The sequence below is a fragment of the Sphaerodactylus townsendi genome, linkage group LG01, assembly GCF_021028975.2.
Source record: "Sphaerodactylus townsendi isolate TG3544 linkage group LG01, MPM_Stown_v2.3, whole genome shotgun sequence".
NCBI lineage: Eukaryota > Metazoa > Chordata > Lepidosauria > Squamata > Sphaerodactylidae > Sphaerodactylus > Sphaerodactylus townsendi.
Genome location: NC_059425.1, coordinates 9,162,218 through 9,188,894, shown reverse-complemented (window position 1 = coordinate 9,188,894; position 26,677 = coordinate 9,162,218). Strand labels below are relative to the sequence as shown.

The 26,677-nt window shown below is 73.3% G+C and overlaps 1 protein-coding gene across 1 annotated transcript in view; it reads left to right on the top strand.

The window, feature by feature from the left end:
• Nucleotides 1–23,853, top strand: part of SCAMP3 (secretory carrier membrane protein 3) — a 36,324-nt gene extending 12,471 nt beyond the window's left edge. Inside the window, exon 4 of the mRNA XM_048503663.1 lies at nt 23,716–23,853. Coding sequence (XP_048359620.1) covers nt 23,716–23,853 — 138 coding nt within the window. The remainder of the gene's footprint in view (nt 1–23,715) is intronic.
• Nucleotides 23,854–26,677: the final 2,824 nt, after the last annotated feature.

Below are 26,677 nucleotides of genomic sequence, written 5' to 3'. Positions count from 1 at the left end.
GGCTTCATGTCGAGGAGTGAGTAAACAAATCCAGCTCTCTCAGGCCATTCTCAAAAAGTCCCCCACCCAAAATTGCCTGGTCAAAATATTTTAGCCCTTTTGGACGCAGATGATGGGGCTATAATGTTTTTTTCCCAGAACTAGCCTTGGGAGGATATTGGTTAGATTGTTGGATTACTGCGATTGAGAGAAGTTGGGGCTTAATTATAATAATATAAAAATCGTAGCCTTTGGTAATAACAGACCCAAGCACAGGTAGATTGTTAAAGGCCCTGAAGTAGAACAGCGTCCCTGTTTTAGATATCTTGGCATGCTATTCCATTCATTTCTTTCCTGGCAGGGCACAACTCAAAGCCAACTTATCTGTCCAGACTCTGGGGGCTATCTTGACATTTTTCTTTGCAAAGGGCAATCGGCGTATAATACGTAAAATTTTAACTAATTTGTAATGTTAACTATATCTTTTTTTATGTAACAGTGTTTTGAACTGGTTGTTGAGGGTTTTCTGAGCTGTAGCCGTGGTCTAGTAGTTTTCACTTGACACGTTTTGCCCGTATCTATGGCTGGTATCTTTAGAGCACAGGTGTCAAACTCGCAGGCCCCCCAGATGTTATGGACTACAGTTCCCATCATCCCCTGCCAGCATCATGCTGGCAGGGGATGATGGGAAATGTAGCCCATAACATCTGGAGGGCCACGAGTTTGACACCTGTGCTTTAGAGGCATCTTATCATGACGTGCCTCTGAAGATGCCAGTCATAGATGGGGCAAAACGTGACAAGTGAAAACTACCAGACCACGGCCACGCAGCCTGGAAAACCCACAACAGCCGGGTGATTCTGACTGCGAAAGCCTTTGAAAATACAAATTTTAAATCCTGTTTGTTTGGCTTTCTGTTATAATATGTATGTTGCTGTATATTTTGGGTTGTTATGACCTATGAAGAGAAAAAAAGAATTAAAAAATATTAGTGTATTGTCGAAGGCTTTGACGGCCGGAATCACTGGGATGCTGTGTGGTTTCCGAGCTGTATGGCCATGTTCGAGAAATCCTCTGAAGATGCCAGCCACAGATGCAGGCGAAACGTCAGGAGAGAACGCTGCTAGAACACGGCCAAACAGCCCGGAAACCACCCAACACCCCAGTAAAAATATTATTTATTAAGAACAATGTATATAATTCCAGTAAAAATTATTACTAAAAATTATATTTACCCTTTCACAAATTATCCCTTTTACTTTTTGGGTTTTTTTTCCTGAAATATACGATCCGTGTGTTAACTTAACAAGTTAGCCATTTTAATACTATTAGAGTTTGTTATTGTTTTTTCATTTTTTTTTCTTTTTATTCATTTGTATTAACTGATAGTGTGACTCACTTTCATAATTTAATACATCAACTTGCCTAGGCCGAAAATTTCTGTTACTAATTATTACGGGTATTTATAACAAATAATTGCAACTGTAATAATCTTTTTTAAAAAAGATTCTGTTGAGTTTCAGTAAGGAAGTCTCAAGGAAGATATGTAATGACATTTAATTTTTAACACCAATTCAGTTTTCTTACTAATTCAAACATCAAATGTTATCCAAGTTGCTTTTATAATTTATATATTTTATTTTTAATTTCAATTTAATAAAAATATACTATTAAAAAAAGAAAATACAATTGAAGAAGAAGAGGAAGAGTTTGGATTTATATCCCCCCTTTCTCTCCTGCAGGAGACTCAAAGGGGCTTACAATCTCCTTGCCCTTCCCCCCTCACAACAAACACCCTGTGAGGTAGGTGGGGCTGAGAGAGCTCCAAAGAACTGTGACTAGCCCAAGGTCACCCAGCTGGCATGTGTGGGAGTGTACAGGCTAATCTGAATTCCCCAGATAAGCCTCCACAGCTCAGGCGGCAGAGGTGGGAATCAAACCCGGTTCCTCCAGATTAGATACACGAGCTCTTAACCTCCTACGCCACTGCGTAAATTCTTTTAAATTCCTTTGTTGTGGCTTTCTGTTATAATATGTATGTTTTTGGGTTGTTATGGCCTATGAGAGCATTTGTTGGCCAAGACTCCTTGTGGCATTACTGCCAGAAATACACAAGCAGTATGTGATTCAAGAAGAAGAGTTGGATTGATATCCCCCCTTTCTCTCCTGTAAGGAGACTCAAAGGGGCTTACAAACTCCCTTCCTTTCCCCCTCACAACAAACACCCTGTGAAGTAGGTGGGGCTGAGAGAGATCCAAAGAACTGTGACTAATCCAAGGTCACCCAGCTGATGTGTGTTGGAGTGCACAGGTTATATTATTTATCAGGATGGTTTGCAGTCTCAAACTCACGATAACAGGAACGCGATTCAGCACAAGCTACGTTGATCAGGAGGCTTTGCGCCTCGAAAGCGGACATCTTATCACGGAAACCGCTTGCGTTTGGCTTCCAGAGTCTTGTTTACTATTGGACTAATTATACTTGAGTCTCACGCCTTGTTTAGCGTATTAAGAAAAGTTGTCTTGAATTGAGATGTGCTTTTCGTCCTGTGTTTTGAGCTCTATTGTAATTTGAACACGTTATATAATAGGTGATTATTGTTTTGAATTGCCCTGTGACCCCTTGATTATAAATTTCATAAATATTTAATTGATTGTCTTTTTGTACGCAATGGGGAGTGAATGGTTTGCATTTGTATCTCATTTGCTGCTCACCCCTCTCTGTCGGAATAATACCGGAACAGGGGCACATAGCCAAATATCTTGAATTATTAACTGAACCCCAACAGAGATGGATTATCACAAGGGCCAGATCCAATACCTTCCCATCGGCCATTACAAACGGTCGTTACTTATCCATCCCTCTCCAGGATCGGGTTTGTCCACACTGTAAAAATCAAGTGGAGACTCTTGCTCACATTATTCTTGACTGCCCGAGATATGTGGGCATTAGGAATTTCTCTCCCAGGCTGGCCCTAGACAAGTCTGAAAGTGACTCTGACTGTCCTGTTGTGGAGCTTCTGTTAAACAACACAGAGGCCATGCTCTTGGAAAAAGTAGCAAAATTTCTTTTACAAGTGACAGAACTTTCTAAGTAATGTATACTGCTATATACAGTCTTCCTGTCTGTGCTTTGTACTCTTGATTTGTACTTCAAAAATGTCTGGCAACGCTCTAGAACCGTGGTGGCAAACCTTTGGCACTCCAGATGTTATGGACTACAATTCCCATGGGGGGGGGGTGGGGGGGGGGGGGGGTGGGGGGGGGGGGGGGTGGGGGGGGGGGGGGGTGGGGGGGGGGGGGGGTGGGGGGGGGGGGGGGTGGGGGGGGGGGGGGGTGGGGGGGGGGGGGGGTGGGGGGGGGGGGGGGTGGGGGGGGGGGGGGGTGGGGGGGGGGGGGGGTGGGGGGGGGGGGGGGTGGGGGGGGGGGGGGGTGGGGGGGGGGGGGGGTGGGGGGGGGGGGGGGTGGGGGGGGGGGGGGGTGGGGGGGGGGGGGGGTGGGGGGGGGGGGGGGTGGGGGGGGGGGGGGGTGGGGGGGGGGGGGGGTGGGGGGGGGGGGGGGTGGGGGGGGGGGGGGGTGGGGGGGGGGGGGGGTGGGGGGGGGGGGGGGTGGGGGGGGGGGGGGGTGGGGGGGGGGGGGGGTGGGGGGGGGGGGGGGTGGGGGGGGGGGGGGGTGGGGGGGGGGGGGGGTGGGGGGGGGGGGGGGTGGGGGGGGGGGGGGGTGGGGGGGGGGGGGGGTGGGGGGGGGGGGGGGTGGGGGGGGGGGGGGGTGGGGGGGGGGGGGGGTGGGGGGGGGGGGGGGTGGGGGGGGGGGGGGGTGGGGGGGGGGGGGGGTGGGGGGGGGGGGGGGTGGGGGGGGGGGGGGGTGGGGGGGGGGGGGGGTGGGGGGGGGGGGGGGTGGGGGGGGGGGGGGGTGGGGGGGGGGGGGGGTGGGGGGGGGGGGGGGTGGGGGGGGGGGGGGGTGGGGGGGGGGGGGGGTGGGGGGGGGGGGGGGTGGGGGGGGGGGGGGGTGGGGGGGGGGGGGGGTGGGGGGGGGGGGGGGTGGGGGGGGGGGGGGGTGGGGGGGGGGGGGGGTGGGGGGGGGGGGGGGTGGGGGGGGGGGGGGGTGGGGGGGGGGGGGGGTGGGGGGGGGGGGGGGTGGGGGGGGGGGGGGGTGGGGGGGGGGGGGGGTGGGGGGGGGGGGGGGTGGGGGGGGGGGGGGGTGGGGGGGGGGGGGGGTGGGGGGGGGGGGGGGTGGGGGGGGGGGGGGGTGGGGGGGGGGGGGGGTGGGGGGGGGGGGGGGTGGGGGGGGGGGGGGGTGGGGGGGGGGGGGGGTGGGGGGGGGGGGGGGTGGGGGGGGGGGGGGGTGGGGGGGGGGGGGGGTGGGGGGGGGGGGGGGTGGGGGGGGGGGGGGGTGGGGGGGGGGGGGGGTGGGGGGGGGGGGGGGTGGGGGGGGGGGGGGGTGGGGGGGGGGGGGGGTGGGGGGGGGGGGGGGTGGGGGGGGGGGGGGGTGGGGGGGGGGGGGGGTGGGGGGGGGGGGGGGTGGGGGGGGGGGGGGGTGGGGGGGGGGGGGGGTGGGGGGGGGGGGGGGTGGGGGGGGGGGGGGGTGGGGGGGGGGGGGGGTGGGGGGGGGGGGGGGTGGGGGGGGGGGGGGGTGGGGGGGGGGGGGGGTGGGGGGGGGGGGGGGTGGGGGGGGGGGGGGGTGGGGGGGGGGGGGGGTGGGGGGGGGGGGGGGTGGGGGGGGGGGGGGGTGGGGGGGGGGGGGGGTGGGGGGGGGGGGGGGTGGGGGGGGGGGGGGGTGGGGGGGGGGGGGGGTGGGGGGGGGGGGGGGTGGGGGGGGGGGGGGGTGGGGGGGGGGGGGGGTGGGGGGGGGGGGGGGTGGGGGGGGGGGGGGGTGGGGGGGGGGGGGGGTGGGGGGGGGGGGGGGTGGGGGGGGGGGGGGGTGGGGGGGGGGGGGGGTGGGGGGGGGGGGGGGTGGGGGGGGGGGGGGGTGGGGGGGGGGGGGGGTGGGGGGGGGGGGGGGTGGGGGGGGGGGGGGGTGGGGGGGGGGGGGGGTGGGGGGGGGGGGGGGTGGGGGGGGGGGGGGGTGGGGGGGGGGGGGGGTGGGGGGGGGGGGGGGTGGGGGGGGGGGGGGGTGGGGGGGGGGGGGGGTGGGGGGGGGGGGGGGTGGGGGGGGGGGGGGGTGGGGGGGGGGGGGGGTGGGGGGGGGGGGGGGTGGGGGGGGGGGGGGGTGGGGGGGGGGGGGGGTGGGGGGGGGGGGGGGTGGGGGGGGGGGGGGGTGGGGGGGGGGGGGGGTGGGGGGGGGGGGGGGTGGGGGGGGGGGGGGGTGGGGGGGGGGGGGGGTGGGGGGGGGGGGGGGTGGGGGGGGGGGGGGGTGGGGGGGGGGGGGGGTGGGGGGGGGGGGGGGTGGGGGGGGGGGGGGGTGGGGGGGGGGGGGGGTGGGGGGGGGGGGGGGTGGGGGGGGGGGGGGGTGGGGGGGGGGGGGGGTGGGGGGGGGGGGGGGTGGGGGGGGGGGGGGGTGGGGGGGGGGGGGGGTGGGGGGGGGGGGGGGTGGGGGGGGGGGGGGGTGGGGGGGGGGGGGGGTGGGGGGGGGGGGGGGTGGGGGGGGGGGGGGGTGGGGGGGGGGGGGGGTGGGGGGGGGGGGGGGTGGGGGGGGGGGGGGGTGGGGGGGGGGGGGGGTGGGGGGGGGGGGGGGTGGGGGGGGGGGGGGGTGGGGGGGGGGGGGGGTGGGGGGGGGGGGGGGTGGGGGGGGGGGGGGGTGGGGGGGGGGGGGGGTGGGGGGGGGGGGGGGTGGGGGGGGGGGGGGGTGGGGGGGGGGGGGGGTGGGGGGGGGGGGGGGTGGGGGGGGGGGGGGGTGGGGGGGGGGGGGGGTGGGGGGGGGGGGGGGTGGGGGGGGGGGGGGGTGGGGGGGGGGGGGGGTGGGGGGGGGGGGGGGTGGGGGGGGGGGGGGGTGGGGGGGGGGGGGGGTGGGGGGGGGGGGGGGTGGGGGGGGGGGGGGGTGGGGGGGGGGGGGGGTGGGGGGGGGGGGGGGTGGGGGGGGGGGGGGGTGGGGGGGGGGGGGGGTGGGGGGGGGGGGGGGTGGGGGGGGGGGGGGGTGGGGGGGGGGGGGGGTGGGGGGGGGGGGGGGTGGGGGGGGGGGGGGGTGGGGGGGGGGGGGGGTGGGGGGGGGGGGGGGTGGGGGGGGGGGGGGGTGGGGGGGGGGGGGGGTGGGGGGGGGGGGGGGTGGGGGGGGGGGGGGGTGGGGGGGGGGGGGGGTGGGGGGGGGGGGGGGTGGGGGGGGGGGGGGGTGGGGGGGGGGGGGGGTGGGGGGGGGGGGGGGTGGGGGGGGGGGGGGGTGGGGGGGGGGGGGGGTGGGGGGGGGGGGGGGTGGGGGGGGGGGGGGGTGGGGGGGGGGGGGGGTGGGGGGGGGGGGGGGTGGGGGGGGGGGGGGGTGGGGGGGGGGGGGGGTGGGGGGGGGGGGGGGTGGGGGGGGGGGGGGGTGGGGGGGGGGGGGGGTGGGGGGGGGGGGGGGTGGGGGGGGGGGGGGGTGGGGGGGGGGGGGGGTGGGGGGGGGGGGGGGTGGGGGGGGGGGGGGGTGGGGGGGGGGGGGGGTGGGGGGGGGGGGGGGTGGGGGGGGGGGGGGGTGGGGGGGGGGGGGGGTGGGGGGGGGGGGGGGTGGGGGGGGGGGGGGGTGGGGGGGGGGGGGGGTGGGGGGGGGGGGGGGTGGGGGGGGGGGGGGGTGGGGGGGGGGGGGGGTGGGGGGGGGGGGGGGTGGGGGGGGGGGGGGGTGGGGGGGGGGGGGGGTGGGGGGGGGGGGGGGTGGGGGGGGGGGGGGGTGGGGGGGGGGGGGGGTGGGGGGGGGGGGGGGTGGGGGGGGGGGGGGGTGGGGGGGGGGGGGGGTGGGGGGGGGGGGGGGTGGGGGGGGGGGGGGGTGGGGGGGGGGGGGGGTGGGGGGGGGGGGGGGTGGGGGGGGGGGGGGGTGGGGGGGGGGGGGGGTGGGGGGGGGGGGGGGTGGGGGGGGGGGGGGGTGGGGGGGGGGGGGGGTGGGGGGGGGGGGGGGTGGGGGGGGGGGGGGGTGGGGGGGGGGGGGGGTGGGGGGGGGGGGGGGTGGGGGGGGGGGGGGGTGGGGGGGGGGGGGGGTGGGGGGGGGGGGGGGTGGGGGGGGGGGGGGGTGGGGGGGGGGGGGGGTGGGGGGGGGGGGGGGTGGGGGGGGGGGGGGGTGGGGGGGGGGGGGGGTGGGGGGGGGGGGGGGTGGGGGGGGGGGGGGGTGGGGGGGGGGGGGGGTGGGGGGGGGGGGGGGTGGGGGGGGGGGGGGGTGGGGGGGGGGGGGGGTGGGGGGGGGGGGGGGTGGGGGGGGGGGGGGGTGGGGGGGGGGGGGGGTGGGGGGGGGGGGGGGTGGGGGGGGGGGGGGGTGGGGGGGGGGGGGGGTGGGGGGGGGGGGGGGTGGGGGGGGGGGGGGGTGGGGGGGGGGGGGGGTGGGGGGGGGGGGGGGTGGGGGGGGGGGGGGGTGGGGGGGGGGGGGGGTGGGGGGGGGGGGGGGTGGGGGGGGGGGGGGGTGGGGGGGGGGGGGGGTGGGGGGGGGGGGGGGTGGGGGGGGGGGGGGGTGGGGGGGGGGGGGGGTGGGGGGGGGGGGGGGTGGGGGGGGGGGGGGGTGGGGGGGGGGGGGGGTGGGGGGGGGGGGGGGTGGGGGGGGGGGGGGGTGGGGGGGGGGGGGGGTGGGGGGGGGGGGGGGTGGGGGGGGGGGGGGGTGGGGGGGGGGGGGGGTGGGGGGGGGGGGGGGTGGGGGGGGGGGGGGGTGGGGGGGGGGGGGGGTGGGGGGGGGGGGGGGTGGGGGGGGGGGGGGGTGGGGGGGGGGGGGGGTGGGGGGGGGGGGGGGTGGGGGGGGGGGGGGGTGGGGGGGGGGGGGGGTGGGGGGGGGGGGGGGTGGGGGGGGGGGGGGGTGGGGGGGGGGGGGGGTGGGGGGGGGGGGGGGTGGGGGGGGGGGGGGGTGGGGGGGGGGGGGGGTGGGGGGGGGGGGGGGTGGGGGGGGGGGGGGGTGGGGGGGGGGGGGGGTGGGGGGGGGGGGGGGTGGGGGGGGGGGGGGGTGGGGGGGGGGGGGGGTGGGGGGGGGGGGGGGTGGGGGGGGGGGGGGGTGGGGGGGGGGGGGGGTGGGGGGGGGGGGGGGTGGGGGGGGGGGGGGGTGGGGGGGGGGGGGGGTGGGGGGGGGGGGGGGTGGGGGGGGGGGGGGGTGGGGGGGGGGGGGGGTGGGGGGGGGGGGGGGTGGGGGGGGGGGGGGGTGGGGGGGGGGGGGGGTGGGGGGGGGGGGGGGTGGGGGGGGGGGGGGGTGGGGGGGGGGGGGGGTGGGGGGGGGGGGGGGTGGGGGGGGGGGGGGGTGGGGGGGGGGGGGGGTGGGGGGGGGGGGGGGTGGGGGGGGGGGGGGGTGGGGGGGGGGGGGGGTGGGGGGGGGGGGGGGTGGGGGGGGGGGGGGGTGGGGGGGGGGGGGGGTGGGGGGGGGGGGGGGTGGGGGGGGGGGGGGGTGGGGGGGGGGGGGGGTGGGGGGGGGGGGGGGTGGGGGGGGGGGGGGGTGGGGGGGGGGGGGGGTGGGGGGGGGGGGGGGTGGGGGGGGGGGGGGGTGGGGGGGGGGGGGGGTGGGGGGGGGGGGGGGTGGGGGGGGGGGGGGGTGGGGGGGGGGGGGGGTGGGGGGGGGGGGGGGTGGGGGGGGGGGGGGGTGGGGGGGGGGGGGGGTGGGGGGGGGGGGGGGTGGGGGGGGGGGGGGGTGGGGGGGGGGGGGGGTGGGGGGGGGGGGGGGTGGGGGGGGGGGGGGGTGGGGGGGGGGGGGGGTGGGGGGGGGGGGGGGTGGGGGGGGGGGGGGGTGGGGGGGGGGGGGGGTGGGGGGGGGGGGGGGTGGGGGGGGGGGGGGGTGGGGGGGGGGGGGGGTGGGGGGGGGGGGGGGTGGGGGGGGGGGGGGGTGGGGGGGGGGGGGGGTGGGGGGGGGGGGGGGTGGGGGGGGGGGGGGGTGGGGGGGGGGGGGGGTGGGGGGGGGGGGGGGTGGGGGGGGGGGGGGGTGGGGGGGGGGGGGGGTGGGGGGGGGGGGGGGTGGGGGGGGGGGGGGGTGGGGGGGGGGGGGGGTGGGGGGGGGGGGGGGTGGGGGGGGGGGGGGGTGGGGGGGGGGGGGGGTGGGGGGGGGGGGGGGTGGGGGGGGGGGGGGGTGGGGGGGGGGGGGGGTGGGGGGGGGGGGGGGTGGGGGGGGGGGGGGGTGGGGGGGGGGGGGGGTGGGGGGGGGGGGGGGTGGGGGGGGGGGGGGGTGGGGGGGGGGGGGGGTGGGGGGGGGGGGGGGTGGGGGGGGGGGGGGGTGGGGGGGGGGGGGGGTGGGGGGGGGGGGGGGTGGGGGGGGGGGGGGGTGGGGGGGGGGGGGGGTGGGGGGGGGGGGGGGTGGGGGGGGGGGGGGGTGGGGGGGGGGGGGGGTGGGGGGGGGGGGGGGTGGGGGGGGGGGGGGGTGGGGGGGGGGGGGGGTGGGGGGGGGGGGGGGTGGGGGGGGGGGGGGGTGGGGGGGGGGGGGGGTGGGGGGGGGGGGGGGTGGGGGGGGGGGGGGGTGGGGGGGGGGGGGGGTGGGGGGGGGGGGGGGTGGGGGGGGGGGGGGGTGGGGGGGGGGGGGGGTGGGGGGGGGGGGGGGTGGGGGGGGGGGGGGGTGGGGGGGGGGGGGGGTGGGGGGGGGGGGGGGTGGGGGGGGGGGGGGGTGGGGGGGGGGGGGGGTGGGGGGGGGGGGGGGTGGGGGGGGGGGGGGGTGGGGGGGGGGGGGGGTGGGGGGGGGGGGGGGTGGGGGGGGGGGGGGGTGGGGGGGGGGGGGGGTGGGGGGGGGGGGGGGTGGGGGGGGGGGGGGGTGGGGGGGGGGGGGGGTGGGGGGGGGGGGGGGTGGGGGGGGGGGGGGGTGGGGGGGGGGGGGGGTGGGGGGGGGGGGGGGTGGGGGGGGGGGGGGGTGGGGGGGGGGGGGGGTGGGGGGGGGGGGGGGTGGGGGGGGGGGGGGGTGGGGGGGGGGGGGGGTGGGGGGGGGGGGGGGTGGGGGGGGGGGGGGGTGGGGGGGGGGGGGGGTGGGGGGGGGGGGGGGTGGGGGGGGGGGGGGGTGGGGGGGGGGGGGGGTGGGGGGGGGGGGGGGTGGGGGGGGGGGGGGGTGGGGGGGGGGGGGGGTGGGGGGGGGGGGGGGTGGGGGGGGGGGGGGGTGGGGGGGGGGGGGGGTGGGGGGGGGGGGGGGTGGGGGGGGGGGGGGGTGGGGGGGGGGGGGGGTGGGGGGGGGGGGGGGTGGGGGGGGGGGGGGGTGGGGGGGGGGGGGGGTGGGGGGGGGGGGGGGTGGGGGGGGGGGGGGGTGGGGGGGGGGGGGGGTGGGGGGGGGGGGGGGTGGGGGGGGGGGGGGGTGGGGGGGGGGGGGGGTGGGGGGGGGGGGGGGTGGGGGGGGGGGGGGGTGGGGGGGGGGGGGGGTGGGGGGGGGGGGGGGTGGGGGGGGGGGGGGGTGGGGGGGGGGGGGGGTGGGGGGGGGGGGGGGTGGGGGGGGGGGGGGGTGGGGGGGGGGGGGGGTGGGGGGGGGGGGGGGTGGGGGGGGGGGGGGGTGGGGGGGGGGGGGGGTGGGGGGGGGGGGGGGTGGGGGGGGGGGGGGGTGGGGGGGGGGGGGGGTGGGGGGGGGGGGGGGTGGGGGGGGGGGGGGGTGGGGGGGGGGGGGGGTGGGGGGGGGGGGGGGTGGGGGGGGGGGGGGGTGGGGGGGGGGGGGGGTGGGGGGGGGGGGGGGTGGGGGGGGGGGGGGGTGGGGGGGGGGGGGGGTGGGGGGGGGGGGGGGTGGGGGGGGGGGGGGGTGGGGGGGGGGGGGGGTGGGGGGGGGGGGGGGTGGGGGGGGGGGGGGGTGGGGGGGGGGGGGGGTGGGGGGGGGGGGGGGTGGGGGGGGGGGGGGGTGGGGGGGGGGGGGGGTGGGGGGGGGGGGGGGTGGGGGGGGGGGGGGGTGGGGGGGGGGGGGGGTGGGGGGGGGGGGGGGTGGGGGGGGGGGGGGGTGGGGGGGGGGGGGGGTGGGGGGGGGGGGGGGTGGGGGGGGGGGGGGGTGGGGGGGGGGGGGGGTGGGGGGGGGGGGGGGTGGGGGGGGGGGGGGGTGGGGGGGGGGGGGGGTGGGGGGGGGGGGGGGTGGGGGGGGGGGGGGGTGGGGGGGGGGGGGGGTGGGGGGGGGGGGGGGTGGGGGGGGGGGGGGGTGGGGGGGGGGGGGGGTGGGGGGGGGGGGGGGTGGGGGGGGGGGGGGGTGGGGGGGGGGGGGGGTGGGGGGGGGGGGGGGTGGGGGGGGGGGGGGGTGGGGGGGGGGGGGGGTGGGGGGGGGGGGGGGTGGGGGGGGGGGGGGGTGGGGGGGGGGGGGGGTGGGGGGGGGGGGGGGTGGGGGGGGGGGGGGGTGGGGGGGGGGGGGGGTGGGGGGGGGGGGGGGTGGGGGGGGGGGGGGGTGGGGGGGGGGGGGGGTGGGGGGGGGGGGGGGTGGGGGGGGGGGGGGGTGGGGGGGGGGGGGGGTGGGGGGGGGGGGGGGTGGGGGGGGGGGGGGGTGGGGGGGGGGGGGGGTGGGGGGGGGGGGGGGTGGGGGGGGGGGGGGGTGGGGGGGGGGGGGGGTGGGGGGGGGGGGGGGTGGGGGGGGGGGGGGGTGGGGGGGGGGGGGGGTGGGGGGGGGGGGGGGTGGGGGGGGGGGGGGGTGGGGGGGGGGGGGGGTGGGGGGGGGGGGGGGTGGGGGGGGGGGGGGGTGGGGGGGGGGGGGGGTGGGGGGGGGGGGGGGTGGGGGGGGGGGGGGGTGGGGGGGGGGGGGGGTGGGGGGGGGGGGGGGTGGGGGGGGGGGGGGGTGGGGGGGGGGGGGGGTGGGGGGGGGGGGGGGTGGGGGGGGGGGGGGGTGGGGGGGGGGGGGGGTGGGGGGGGGGGGGGGTGGGGGGGGGGGGGGGTGGGGGGGGGGGGGGGTGGGGGGGGGGGGGGGTGGGGGGGGGGGGGGGTGGGGGGGGGGGGGGGTGGGGGGGGGGGGGGGTGGGGGGGGGGGGGGGTGGGGGGGGGGGGGGGTGGGGGGGGGGGGGGGTGGGGGGGGGGGGGGGTGGGGGGGGGGGGGGGTGGGGGGGGGGGGGGGTGGGGGGGGGGGGGGGTGGGGGGGGGGGGGGGTGGGGGGGGGGGGGGGTGGGGGGGGGGGGGGGTGGGGGGGGGGGGGGGTGGGGGGGGGGGGGGGTGGGGGGGGGGGGGGGTGGGGGGGGGGGGGGGTGGGGGGGGGGGGGGGTGGGGGGGGGGGGGGGTGGGGGGGGGGGGGGGTGGGGGGGGGGGGGGGTGGGGGGGGGGGGGGGTGGGGGGGGGGGGGGGTGGGGGGGGGGGGGGGTGGGGGGGGGGGGGGGTGGGGGGGGGGGGGGGTGGGGGGGGGGGGGGGTGGGGGGGGGGGGGGGTGGGGGGGGGGGGGGGTGGGGGGGGGGGGGGGTGGGGGGGGGGGGGGGTGGGGGGGGGGGGGGGTGGGGGGGGGGGGGGGTGGGGGGGGGGGGGGGTGGGGGGGGGGGGGGGTGGGGGGGGGGGGGGGTGGGGGGGGGGGGGGGTGGGGGGGGGGGGGGGTGGGGGGGGGGGGGGGTGGGGGGGGGGGGGGGTGGGGGGGGGGGGGGGTGGGGGGGGGGGGGGGTGGGGGGGGGGGGGGGTGGGGGGGGGGGGGGGTGGGGGGGGGGGGGGGTGGGGGGGGGGGGGGGTGGGGGGGGGGGGGGGTGGGGGGGGGGGGGGGTGGGGGGGGGGGGGGGTGGGGGGGGGGGGGGGTGGGGGGGGGGGGGGGTGGGGGGGGGGGGGGGTGGGGGGGGGGGGGGGTGGGGGGGGGGGGGGGTGGGGGGGGGGGGGGGTGGGGGGGGGGGGGGGTGGGGGGGGGGGGGGGTGGGGGGGGGGGGGGGTGGGGGGGGGGGGGGGTGGGGGGGGGGGGGGGTGGGGGGGGGGGGGGGTGGGGGGGGGGGGGGGTGGGGGGGGGGGGGGGTGGGGGGGGGGGGGGGTGGGGGGGGGGGGGGGTGGGGGGGGGGGGGGGTGGGGGGGGGGGGGGGTGGGGGGGGGGGGGGGTGGGGGGGGGGGGGGGTGGGGGGGGGGGGGGGTGGGGGGGGGGGGGGGTGGGGGGGGGGGGGGGTGGGGGGGGGGGGGGGTGGGGGGGGGGGGGGGTGGGGGGGGGGGGGGGTGGGGGGGGGGGGGGGTGGGGGGGGGGGGGGGTGGGGGGGGGGGGGGGTGGGGGGGGGGGGGGGTGGGGGGGGGGGGGGGTGGGGGGGGGGGGGGGTGGGGGGGGGGGGGGGTGGGGGGGGGGGGGGGTGGGGGGGGGGGGGGGTGGGGGGGGGGGGGGGTGGGGGGGGGGGGGGGTGGGGGGGGGGGGGGGTGGGGGGGGGGGGGGGTGGGGGGGGGGGGGGGTGGGGGGGGGGGGGGGTGGGGGGGGGGGGGGGTGGGGGGGGGGGGGGGTGGGGGGGGGGGGGGGTGGGGGGGGGGGGGGGTGGGGGGGGGGGGGGGTGGGGGGGGGGGGGGGTGGGGGGGGGGGGGGGTGGGGGGGGGGGGGGGTGGGGGGGGGGGGGGGTGGGGGGGGGGGGGGGTGGGGGGGGGGGGGGGTGGGGGGGGGGGGGGGTGGGGGGGGGGGGGGGTGGGGGGGGGGGGGGGTGGGGGGGGGGGGGGGTGGGGGGGGGGGGGGGTGGGGGGGGGGGGGGGTGGGGGGGGGGGGGGGTGGGGGGGGGGGGGGGTGGGGGGGGGGGGGGGTGGGGGGGGGGGGGGGTGGGGGGGGGGGGGGGTGGGGGGGGGGGGGGGTGGGGGGGGGGGGGGGTGGGGGGGGGGGGGGGTGGGGGGGGGGGGGGGTGGGGGGGGGGGGGGGTGGGGGGGGGGGGGGGTGGGGGGGGGGGGGGGTGGGGGGGGGGGGGGGTGGGGGGGGGGGGGGGTGGGGGGGGGGGGGGGTGGGGGGGGGGGGGGGTGGGGGGGGGGGGGGGTGGGGGGGGGGGGGGGTGGGGGGGGGGGGGGGTGGGGGGGGGGGGGGGTGGGGGGGGGGGGGGGTGGGGGGGGGGGGGGGTGGGGGGGGGGGGGGGTGGGGGGGGGGGGGGGTGGGGGGGGGGGGGGGTGGGGGGGGGGGGGGGTGGGGGGGGGGGGGGGTGGGGGGGGGGGGGGGTGGGGGGGGGGGGGGGTGGGGGGGGGGGGGGGTGGGGGGGGGGGGGGGTGGGGGGGGGGGGGGGTGGGGGGGGGGGGGGGTGGGGGGGGGGGGGGGTGGGGGGGGGGGGGGGTGGGGGGGGGGGGGGGTGGGGGGGGGGGGGGGTGGGGGGGGGGGGGGGTGGGGGGGGGGGGGGGTGGGGGGGGGGGGGGGTGGGGGGGGGGGGGGGTGGGGGGGGGGGGGGGTGGGGGGGGGGGGGGGTGGGGGGGGGGGGGGGTGGGGGGGGGGGGGGGTGGGGGGGGGGGGGGGTGGGGGGGGGGGGGGGTGGGGGGGGGGGGGGGTGGGGGGGGGGGGGGGTGGGGGGGGGGGGGGGTGGGGGGGGGGGGGGGTGGGGGGGGGGGGGGGTGGGGGGGGGGGGGGGTGGGGGGGGGGGGGGGTGGGGGGGGGGGGGGGTGGGGGGGGGGGGGGGTGGGGGGGGGGGGGGGTGGGGGGGGGGGGGGGTGGGGGGGGGGGGGGGTGGGGGGGGGGGGGGGTGGGGGGGGGGGGGGGTGGGGGGGGGGGGGGGTGGGGGGGGGGGGGGGTGGGGGGGGGGGGGGGTGGGGGGGGGGGGGGGTGGGGGGGGGGGGGGGTGGGGGGGGGGGGGGGTGGGGGGGGGGGGGGGTGGGGGGGGGGGGGGGTGGGGGGGGGGGGGGGTGGGGGGGGGGGGGGGTGGGGGGGGGGGGGGGTGGGGGGGGGGGGGGGTGGGGGGGGGGGGGGGTGGGGGGGGGGGGGGGTGGGGGGGGGGGGGGGTGGGGGGGGGGGGGGGTGGGGGGGGGGGGGGGTGGGGGGGGGGGGGGGTGGGGGGGGGGGGGGGTGGGGGGGGGGGGGGGTGGGGGGGGGGGGGGGTGGGGGGGGGGGGGGGTGGGGGGGGGGGGGGGTGGGGGGGGGGGGGGGTGGGGGGGGGGGGGGGTGGGGGGGGGGGGGGGTGGGGGGGGGGGGGGGTGGGGGGGGGGGGGGGTGGGGGGGGGGGGGGGTGGGGGGGGGGGGGGGTGGGGGGGGGGGGGGGTGGGGGGGGGGGGGGGTGGGGGGGGGGGGGGGTGGGGGGGGGGGGGGGTGGGGGGGGGGGGGGGTGGGGGGGGGGGGGGGTGGGGGGGGGGGGGGGTGGGGGGGGGGGGGGGTGGGGGGGGGGGGGGGTGGGGGGGGGGGGGGGTGGGGGGGGGGGGGGGTGGGGGGGGGGGGGGGTGGGGGGGGGGGGGGGTGGGGGGGGGGGGGGGTGGGGGGGGGGGGGGGTGGGGGGGGGGGGGGGTGGGGGGGGGGGGGGGTGGGGGGGGGGGGGGGTGGGGGGGGGGGGGGGTGGGGGGGGGGGGGGGTGGGGGGGGGGGGGGGTGGGGGGGGGGGGGGGTGGGGGGGGGGGGGGGTGGGGGGGGGGGGGGGTGGGGGGGGGGGGGGGTGGGGGGGGGGGGGGGTGGGGGGGGGGGGGGGTGGGGGGGGGGGGGGGTGGGGGGGGGGGGGGGTGGGGGGGGGGGGGGGTGGGGGGGGGGGGGGGTGGGGGGGGGGGGGGGTGGGGGGGGGGGGGGGTGGGGGGGGGGGGGGGTGGGGGGGGGGGGGGGTGGGGGGGGGGGGGGGTGGGGGGGGGGGGGGGTGGGGGGGGGGGGGGGTGGGGGGGGGGGGGGGTGGGGGGGGGGGGGGGTGGGGGGGGGGGGGGGTGGGGGGGGGGGGGGGTGGGGGGGGGGGGGGGTGGGGGGGGGGGGGGGTGGGGGGGGGGGGGGGTGGGGGGGGGGGGGGGTGGGGGGGGGGGGGGGTGGGGGGGGGGGGGGGTGGGGGGGGGGGGGGGTGGGGGGGGGGGGGGGTGGGGGGGGGGGGGGGTGGGGGGGGGGGGGGGTGGGGGGGGGGGGGGGTGGGGGGGGGGGGGGGTGGGGGGGGGGGGGGGTGGGGGGGGGGGGGGGTGGGGGGGGGGGGGGGTGGGGGGGGGGGGGGGTGGGGGGGGGGGGGGGTGGGGGGGGGGGGGGGTGGGGGGGGGGGGGGGTGGGGGGGGGGGGGGGTGGGGGGGGGGGGGGGTGGGGGGGGGGGGGGGTGGGGGGGGGGGGGGGTGGGGGGGGGGGGGGGTGGGGGGGGGGGGGGGTGGGGGGGGGGGGGGGTGGGGGGGGGGGGGGGTGGGGGGGGGGGGGGGTGGGGGGGGGGGGGGGTGGGGGGGGGGGGGGGTGGGGGGGGGGGGGGGTGGGGGGGGGGGGGGGTGGGGGGGGGGGGGGGTGGGGGGGGGGGGGGGTGGGGGGGGGGGGGGGTGGGGGGGGGGGGGGGTGGGGGGGGGGGGGGGTGGGGGGGGGGGGGGGTGGGGGGGGGGGGGGGTGGGGGGGGGGGGGGGTGGGGGGGGGGGGGGGTGGGGGGGGGGGGGGGTGGGGGGGGGGGGGGGTGGGGGGGGGGGGGGGTGGGGGGGGGGGGGGGTGGGGGGGGGGGGGGGTGGGGGGGGGGGGGGGTGGGGGGGGGGGGGGGTGGGGGGGGGGGGGGGTGGGGGGGGGGGGGGGTGGGGGGGGGGGGGGGTGGGGGGGGGGGGGGGTGGGGGGGGGGGGGGGTGGGGGGGGGGGGGGGTGGGGGGGGGGGGGGGTGGGGGGGGGGGGGGGTGGGGGGGGGGGGGGGTGGGGGGGGGGGGGGGTGGGGGGGGGGGGGGGTGGGGGGGGGGGGGGGTGGGGGGGGGGGGGGGTGGGGGGGGGGGGGGGTGGGGGGGGGGGGGGGTGGGGGGGGGGGGGGGTGGGGGGGGGGGGGGGTGGGGGGGGGGGGGGGTGGGGGGGGGGGGGGGTGGGGGGGGGGGGGGGTGGGGGGGGGGGGGGGTGGGGGGGGGGGGGGGTGGGGGGGGGGGGGGGTGGGGGGGGGGGGGGGTGGGGGGGGGGGGGGGTGGGGGGGGGGGGGGGTGGGGGGGGGGGGGGGTGGGGGGGGGGGGGGGTGGGGGGGGGGGGGGGTGGGGGGGGGGGGGGGTGGGGGGGGGGGGGGGTGGGGGGGGGGGGGGGTGGGGGGGGGGGGGGGTGGGGGGGGGGGGGGGTGGGGGGGGGGGGGGGTGGGGGGGGGGGGGGGTGGGGGGGGGGGGGGGTGGGGGGGGGGGGGGGTGGGGGGGGGGGGGGGTGGGGGGGGGGGGGGGTGGGGGGGGGGGGGGGTGGGGGGGGGGGGGGGTGGGGGGGGGGGGGGGTGGGGGGGGGGGGGGGTGGGGGGGGGGGGGGGTGGGGGGGGGGGGGGGTGGGGGGGGGGGGGGGTGGGGGGGGGGGGGGGTGGGGGGGGGGGGGGGTGGGGGGGGGGGGGGGTGGGGGGGGGGGGGGGTGGGGGGGGGGGGGGGTGGGGGGGGGGGGGGGTGGGGGGGGGGGGGGGTGGGGGGGGGGGGGGGTGGGGGGGGGGGGGGGTGGGGGGGGGGGGGGGTGGGGGGGGGGGGGGGTGGGGGGGGGGGGGGGTGGGGGGGGGGGGGGGTGGGGGGGGGGGGGGGTGGGGGGGGGGGGGGGTGGGGGGGGGGGGGGGTGGGGGGGGGGGGGGGTGGGGGGGGGGGGGGGTGGGGGGGGGGGGGGGTGGGGGGGGGGGGGGGTGGGGGGGGGGGGGGGTGGGGGGGGGGGGGGGTGGGGGGGGGGGGGGGTGGGGGGGGGGGGGGGTGGGGGGGGGGGGGGGTGGGGGGGGGGGGGGGTGGGGGGGGGGGGGGGTGGGGGGGGGGGGGGGTGGGGGGGGGGGGGGGTGGGGGGGGGGGGGGGTGGGGGGGGGGGGGGGTGGGGGGGGGGGGGGGTGGGGGGGGGGGGGGGTGGGGGGGGGGGGGGGTGGGGGGGGGGGGGGGTGGGGGGGGGGGGGGGTGGGGGGGGGGGGGGGTGGTGGGGGGGGGGCGTGGGGGGGGGGGGGAGGTGAGGGGGTGGGGGGGTGGGGGGGGGGGGGCGTGTGGGGGGGGGGGCGTGGGGGGGGGGGGGGGTGGGGGGGGGGGGGGGTGGGGGGGGGGGGGGGTGTGGGGGGGGGGGGGCTGTGGGGGGGGAGGGTGGGGGGGGGTGAGGGGGAGTGTGGGGCGGGGGGGGGGGGGGGGGGGGGGGGCGCGGGGGGGGGGGGGGGGGGGGGGGGAGGGGGTGGGGGGGGGGGGGGGGGGGGGGGGGGGGAGGGGGGGGGGGGGGGGAGGGGGGGGGGGGGGGGGGGGGGGGGGGGGGGGGGGGGGGGGGGGGGGGGGGGGGGGGGGGGGGTGGGGGGGGGGGGGGGGGGGGGGGGGGAGAGAGCTCCATTTGTTGATTATTCTTTTTGCTGTGCCAAATGCAACCATTACGTAATGGGATTTTATTTAAGGAATAAACTACATTTTAACTCACCGTCGGGGCTAATGTGTGTGTGTGTGTGTTTTTTTAATGCGGGGTGTGGGAATTGTCATTTAAGGAGCAGCGGTGGCGTAGTGGTCAAGAGCAGGTGCATTCTGATCTGGAGAACCGGGTTGGACTCCCAGCTCTGCCACTTGAAGCTGTGAAGTCTTATCTGGGGAACCAGATTAGCTTGTGCACTCCAAAACACGTCAGCTGGGGGTCCTTGCGCGAGTGGTGTAGTGGTTAAGAGCAGGTGCATTCTAATCTGGAGGAACCGGGTTTGATTCCCCGCTCTGCCGCCTGAGCTGTGGAGGCGTATCTGGGGAATTCAGATTAGCCTGTGCACTCCCACACACTCCAGCTGGGTGACCTTGGGCTAGTCACAGTTCTCTCAGGACTCTCTTAGCCCCACCTACCTCACAGGGTGTTTGTTGTGAGGGGGGGAAGGGAAAGGAGATTGTCAGCCCCTTTGAGTCTCCTGCAGGAGAGAAAGGGGGGATATAAGTCCAAACTCTGGAGAGCCTGGTTTGATTCCCCACTCTGCCGCTTGAGCTGTGGGGGCTTATCTGGGGAATCAGATTAGCTTGTGCACTCTGGCACATGCCAGCTGGGTGACCTTGGGCTAGTCACAGTTCTTCGGAGCTCTCTCAGCCCCATTGGATGTTTGTTGTGGGGGGGGGGGAGAGAAAGGAGATTGTAAGCCCCTTTGAGTCTCCTTACAGGAGAGAAAGGGGGATATAAATCCACCACCTCCTCCTCCTCCTCCTCCTCTTCTTAGTAGGATGGGGGAGCTAAGACACCGTTGTGCTTCAATAGGTTGGTATTACTGGTAGAAGGAGATTTGGTTTTTATACTCTTCTTTTTCTCTACTTTTAAGGAGTCTCAAAACGGCTTATAATCACCCACCCCCACCCCGATAATGAGCACCTTGTGAGGTCAGTAGGGCTGATAGAGTTCCGAGAGAACTGTGACTGGCCCAAGGTCACCCAGCAGGCTTCACGTGAAGGTGCTGGGAATCGAACTCGCTCTCCGGGTTAAGGTCCAGCGCTCATGCGGAGGAGCGGGGAATCAAACTCACTTCTGGGAAACAGAGCCAGGTACTCGTAACCGCTACAACATGCCGGTATCAAGATACCCTCACTTCAAATGTCGCTTCTGTCAAAATGCTACCCGTAGTATGGGCACGCGTATACAACATTGTATACATTTTTGTTAATTTTTTAGTATAAACATTAAAGAAGGAGAAGAAAGAAGAGTAACCATCGTGTACAAAGAATTCATTAACATTAGATTTGCTTGTAACTATAATATACATTCAGGAGCCGCGTGGCGTAATGGTTAAGTGCTTGCGCTGCCACTCACACGGTCAGGAGTTCGAGCCCCCTGTGTGTCAGATACCCTGCTAGCTGGCTCATGGTCAGCTCAGTCATCCGTCCATTTCTTGGTCGGTAAATGAGTACCTAGCTCATAGCTGGGGGGTAAAGAATAGTGGGGGAAAGCAATGGCAAACTAACCCACAAAAGAGGCTTGCCTATAAAATCGCTGCTTGCGGTGGTACCCCAGAGTCGGATACGATTGAAGGGGAAACTTTAAGAACATAAGAACAAGCCAGCTGGATCAGACCAGAGTCCATCTAGTCCAGCACTCTGCTACTCGCAGTGGCCCACCAGGTGCCTTTGGGAGCTCACGTGCAGGAGGTGAAAGCAATGGCCTTCTGCGGCTGCTGCTCCCGAGCACCTGGTCTGCTAAGGCATTTGCAATCTCAGATCAAGGAGGATCAAGATTGGTAGCCATAGATCGACTTCTCCTCCATAAATCTATCCAAGCCCTTTTTATAGCTATCCAGGTTAGTGGCCATCACCACCTCCTGTGGCAGCAGATTCCAAACACCAATCACACGTTGCATGAAGACGTGTTTCCTTTTATTAGTCCTAATTCTTCCCCCCAGACTTTGGAGAGAGGGCATAGGTGAGTGTATTCCTTTTTAGGATGCTGTGGTTTTCAGGGCTGTATGGCCGTGTTCCAGCAGCATTCTCTCCTGACATTTTGCCTGCATCTGTGGCTGGCATCTTCAGAGGATCTGAGCTACAGAGGATGCCAGCCACAGATGCAGGCGAAACGTGAGGAGAAAATGCTACTGGAACACGGCCACACAACCCGGAAAACCCACAATACCCTAGTGATTCCGGCCGTGAAAGCCTTCGACAATGTAGGTTTTTTGTTAGCTTGGGAATTCAACCGTTGGACTGCTTTGGGTTAAGTCTACCACTTGTCCTGAGCTGTGATTTTTAATCGTGGTTTTTATGCATCGTCTTTCACACAGGCTTTATGTTAAGCTGCGTTGAGCTCCATATGGGAGGACAGGTGGCCAATAATTGTTTTAAGTGGATTTAATTTAACCCGTGATCAGCTTTTAAAAATAGCGCTCGCTGGAAATCTGGGGGGGAAATAAGAGCAGCCTTTCCAAACACGGGGTTTGATTGTCAGTGTGCGTCAATGCGTTCCGCAAGCTAAGGAGAAAATATAGCACTCAAGCGCCATCAGAAGAAACCTCTGATCTGGAGAACCGGGTTTGATTCCCCGTTTCTCCACATGAGCAGTGGGCTCTAAACTGGAGAACCGGGTTCATTTCTCCACTCAGTTCAGTTGGCCATTCCTTTCCAAGAAGGGCAAATAAGCAAAACAAACAAAAAACCATTTGGTTCTGGTGGGTTTTCCGGGCCGTGTGGCCGTGGTCTGATGGATCTTGTTCCTAACGTTTCACCTGCATTTGTGGGTGGCATCTTCAGAGGTGTATCACAGAGAGAAGTCTGTTACACCCTTTGTCTAGTGGCTACTAGTTGAATCCGGCCGTGAAAGCCTTCGACAATACAAAAAACCATTGGTTTCAGGGGGGAAAAACCCTTTAAAAATTATTTTGTCTCTCTGGGGCTCGTTTGTTGAGAAAACAGACGGGTATTAGACTGACCAATTGTCTCAAGGAGAGACCCTTCGTAAACTTCAGAGTTTGAAAGCCTGTGATCAAGACGAATTGAGCCCCTCCCCCTGGCAGAGAAAGGGGAGATATAAATCCAAACTCCTCCTCCTCCTCTTCCTCTTCCTCCTCCAACTGTGCAAGTAAGATCATATGGAAGATCGCCCAGTTGCAGCATCAAAGTAGGATCTGAAATTAGGGTCTGAGGCTTATTCATTCACAACCTTTCCTCTTAATCATAGTTTAAATTAAAGGAGCAGCAGTGGCGTAGGAGGTTAAGAGCTCGTGTATCTAATCTGGAGGAACCAGGTTTGATTCCCAGCTCTGCCGCCTGAGCTGTGGAGGCTTCTCTGGGGAATTCAGATTAGCCTGTACACTCCCACACACGCCAGCTGGGCGACCTTGGGCTAGTCACAGCTTCTCGGAGCTCTCTCAGCCCCACCCACCTCACAGGGTGTTTGTTGTGAGGGGGGAAGGGCAAGGAGATTGTCAGCCCCTTTGAGTCTCCTGCAGGAGAGAAAGGGGGGATATAAATCCAAACTACTACTACTCCTCCTTAAATTGGGCTAGGAACGCCAACCTTGTGGTGTAATTCTGCTTTGTTCCCTTGCTCACTCCCTGCCCACAAAGACTGTGGTTGTGGCAAACCAGAATTTGTGACTTAACTGTGGTTAATTTGTGAAACCAGGAACTCATCTTGCAATCTGCACAAGCTAACCATAGTTAAGTCATAGCGTCACGTTATGTCTAAACTGAGCCTGTGCGTCATTTGAAGGTGGTGTGCAACAGATTAACAAAACAGCAATCAGGAGTCACTCTTATTGACACACACACACACCCCCACTCCATGAGACTCAATTCCATGAACATCCCAAGAGAGAAAGTCAAGTCCAGCATGGCATAGTGGTTAAGAGCGGCCGACTCTAATCCGGAGAACGGAGTTTGAGTCTCCACTCCTCCACAAGTGGCAGAATCTTATCTGGAGAACTGGGTTCCGTTTCCTGTTCCTGCACATGAAGCCTGCTGGGGGGACCTTGCAATACTCCTAGTTTGCACATATTTTGAACTTTCAAAGAGGCTGTTCCTGCCCCTTGCCTCGCCAGTCCATCATCCCCATTCCCAAACCAGTTTCCAAGAGAAAGAATCCAGGGCAAAACGAAGTGGCTTTGGGCCACGTTCAACATGCAAAGCAAGGTGGAACTCCTTGCCACTGAGTGGGTTCAAATTCACTGCCTCGGAGAGTGGCGGAGTCTCCTTCTTGGGAGGTTTTTCAACAGAGGCTGGATGAACATATGTTGGGAGTGCTTTGATTGGGTGTTCCTGCATGGCCGGGGGTTGGACTGGATGTCCCTTGAGGTCTCTTCCAACTCTAGGATTCTATGATTCTAACTAAATGGAACCTCCATAGTCAGAAGAACTATACCCTTAAATATTGTTCATCGTGACCAAGAGTGTTCCAGAAGTGTTTACTTGGCTGGTGCTGGGAGCTCGGTCCTGGGCTAGATGAATCATTGCCCACAATTAGAAAAAAAGCATGGAGATTTGTTGTCTCTATTACAATTTCCAAGGACCCTCCATGCTCAAGGGCAGTCTACCTCTACACACCAATTGCTTTGGGGCAGCGTAGGGAGGAAACAAGGCAGGGAGACCTGATTTCATGCTCTACCTGTGGGCTATGGGAACTTCCACGTTCCAAGGCAGTGTTCGTTTGAATGCCAGCGTAGCGTAGTGGTTAAAAGCAGTGGGCTCCGATCTGGAGAACTGGGTTTGATTCTTCACTCCTCCACATGAAGCCTGCTAGGCGACCTTGGGCCAGTCCCAGTTCTCTCAGAACTCTCTTAGCCCCACTGACCTGTCAACATGTCTGTTGTGGGGAGAGGAAAGGAAGGAGTTTGTAAGCCACTTTGAGATGCCTTCTGGTCGAGGAAAAGTGGGGTATAAATCCAAACTCCTCTTCTTATTAGGGGTTGGAGGAGAGACGTTCCCTTCTTGCCCCAGAAGAACACAGATGGCCGTTCCTGGGAACGAGCATAACAGATTGTGGTCCTACAAGAAGAAGAGAAGAAAAGTTTGGATTTATACCCCGCCTTTCTCTCCTGTAAGGAGACTCAAGGGGGCTTACAAGCTCCTTTCCCTTCCTCTCCCCACAACAGACACCTTGTGAGGCAGGTGGGGCTGAGAGAGTTCTGAGAGAACTGTGACTAGCCCAAGGTCACCCAGCAGGAATGTAGGAGTGCGCAAACACATCTGGTTCCCCAGATAAGCCTCTGCCACTCAGGCGGAGGAGTGGGGAATCCAACCCGGTTCTCCAGATTAGAATCCACCTGCTCTGAACCACAACACCACGCGGGCATTCAGCCAGTTCTCACGAGCCAGGATTGTTCAACAGAACCTCCATGGCCCTGCAGCCTACCTCTCTGACGCACCGCAGCCAGAGACAGGCACCACCTTCACGCCTTGTCTGTCAGCTTCTGCAGGCATCTGCTCGGCAGCCGCTGGAAGCCACCGGCTGGAAGAGAGCAGCTGGCTCAGCCTCCGGGAGCTCTTGGAAGGGCTGAGCCGCTATTAGCTCCTCTCTCCCCTTTCTGCTGCCATCAAGACGGCTCCCCGGGGGCTCTCCATCCTGGCTAATGGAAGCATTTCCTCTGCCCAGCTCTTTCCTCTTCCCTACCCTGGGCTAAGTGCAGGCCGCCGCTGGCAAAAACCCTAAATGGGGCCCTGGCTCCCTTTCCTCCCCCACCCTCCCTAACAAGCTCTCTCTCTCCCCTCAGCACCCCGGGGAGGACGGCTGGCAGGTGGTGGCGGAGGGTGCCAAGAAGGATTTTTACCCATCCAGAGCTAACAGGCCGCGACACACCCAAGCGGGCAGGAGGAGCCGTTTTCCCCTCGACCGCAATCCAGCGCTTCAGAGCCAGGAAAAGCAGACTTTATTATCTGATGAGAACCGTCACTTTCCGGGCCTCATTGGCCCGCCCCGGGGAGATTTTCTCTCGCTACTCTACCGAATGCACTTTGCACCTGCTCAGAGGCCCCTTCCGCACATGCAGAATAATGCACCTTCAATTCACTTTCACAATTGTTTGCAATTGAGGAGCAGCAGTGGCGTAGGAGGTTAAGAGCTCGTGTATCTAATCTGGAGGAACCGGGTTTGATTCCCAGCTCTGCCGCCTGAGCTGTGGAGGCTTCTCTGGGGAATTCAGATTAGCCTGGGCACTCCCACACACACCAGCGGGGTGACCTTGAGCTAGTCACAGCTTCTCGGAGCTCTCTCAGCCCCACCCACCTCACAGGGTGTTTGTTGTGAGGGGGGGAGGGCAAGGAGATTGTCAGCCCCTTTGAGTCTCCTGCAGGAGAGAAAGGGGGGATATAAATCCAAACTCTTCTTCTTCTTCAAGTGGCGTTTGCTTATCCTGCACGATAAAACCCAGCTGCAAAGTGCGTTGAAAGTGGATTGATTTTTTTTTATTTTGATAGAACATAATATTAAAATTTAAAATAAGGCACAGGCTTAGTTTTTTGATCTAAGGAATTACATATTTATTTGTCAATTAATCTGATTAAGTATGTTTCACATATTTGATGTATATTATAAAGGTAAAGTTTTATAAAGGTAAATTTTGATACCAAATTCTTCCCCCCAGCATTTTCAGTGTATGCCCCCTGGTTCTAGTATTGTGAGAAAGGGAGAAAAATTTCTCTCTGCCGATATTTTCTACCCCATGCATAATTTTATAGACTTCAATTATATCCCCCCTCAGACGTCTCCTCTCCAAACTAAAGAATCCCAAACGCTGCAGCCTCTCCTCATAAGGAAGGTGCTCCAGTCCCTCAATCATCCTCGTGGCCCTTCTCTGCACTTTTTCTATCTCTTCAATATCCTTTTTGAGATGTGGCGACCAGAACTGAACACAGGACTCCAAGTGTGGTCGCACCACGGCTTTATATAAGGGCATGACAATCCTTGCAGTTTTATTATCAACCCCTTTCCTAATGATCCCCAGCATAGAGTTTGCCTTTTTCACAGCTGCCATGCATTGAGTTGACATTCCCATGGAACTATCAACTAAGACGCCCAAATCCCTTTCCTGGTCTGTGACTGATAGCACTGACCCCTGTAGCGTGTATGTGAAGTTTGGACTTTTTGCCCCTGTGTGCATCACTTTACATTTTGCTACATTGAACTGCATTTGCCATTTCTTAGCCCACTCACTTAATTTATCAAGGTCCACTTGGAGCTCTTCGCAATCCTTTGTGGTTCTCACTATCCTACATAATTTGGCATCATCTGCAAACTTGGCCACCACGCTACCCACCCCTACTTCCAGGTCATTTATGAATAGGTTAAAGAGCACTGGTCCCAAAACGGTTCCTTGGGGGACACCACTCCTTACATCTCTCCATTGTGAGAATTTCCCATTTACACCCACTCTTTGCTTCCTGTTCCTCAACCAGTTTTTAATCCATAGGAGGACTTCCCCTCTTATTCCTTCATTGCTGAGTTTTGTCAACAACTCTGTGAGGAACTTTGTCGAAAGCCTTTTGGAAATCCAAGTAGACAATGTCCACTGGTTCCCCCTTATCCACAGTCATGGGTGTGCCCAGGCCTCTACAGAATCGCAAGGATTTCACTGAATGGATATTATTTATACAGAACCCAATGATCTTTTGTGCATTTGATATTTATTCATGTTTATGCATGGCCAGTTTATCTCTTTTTAGAGAGCCAGCGTGGTGTAGTGGTTAAGAGCAAGTGTGCTCTAATCTGGAGACCCTGGTTTGATTCCCCGCTCTGCCGCTTGAGCTGTGGGAGCTTATCTGGGGAACCAGATTAGCTTGTGCACTCCAGCACATGCCAGCTGGGTGACCTTGGGCTAGTCACAGTTCTTCGGAGCTTTCTCAGCCCCACTGGATGTTTGTTGTGGGGGGGAGAGAAAGGAGATTGTCAGCCCCTTTGAGTCTCCTTACAGGAGAGAAAGGGGGGATATAAACCCACCACCACCACCACCTCCTCCTCCTCTTCTTCTGAACAGGAGCAGCAGTGGTGTAGTGGCTAAGAGCAGTGGCTAAGAGCAGGGGCACTCTGATCTGGAGGAACCGGGTTTGATTCCCAGCTCTACCGCTTGAGCTGTGGAGGCTTCTCTGGGGAATTCAGATTAGCCTGTGCACTCCCACACACGCCAGCTGGGTGACCTTGGGCTAGTCACAGCTTCTCGGAGCTCTCTCAGCCCCACCCACCTCGCAGGGTGTTTGTTGTGAGGGGGGAAGGGCAAGGAGATTGTCAGCCCCTTTGAGTCTCCTGCAGGAGAGAAAGGGGGGATATAAATCCAAACTCCTCTTACTCCTCTTACTCCTCCTCCTCCTCCTCCTCCTCCTCTTCTTCTTCTTCTTCTTCT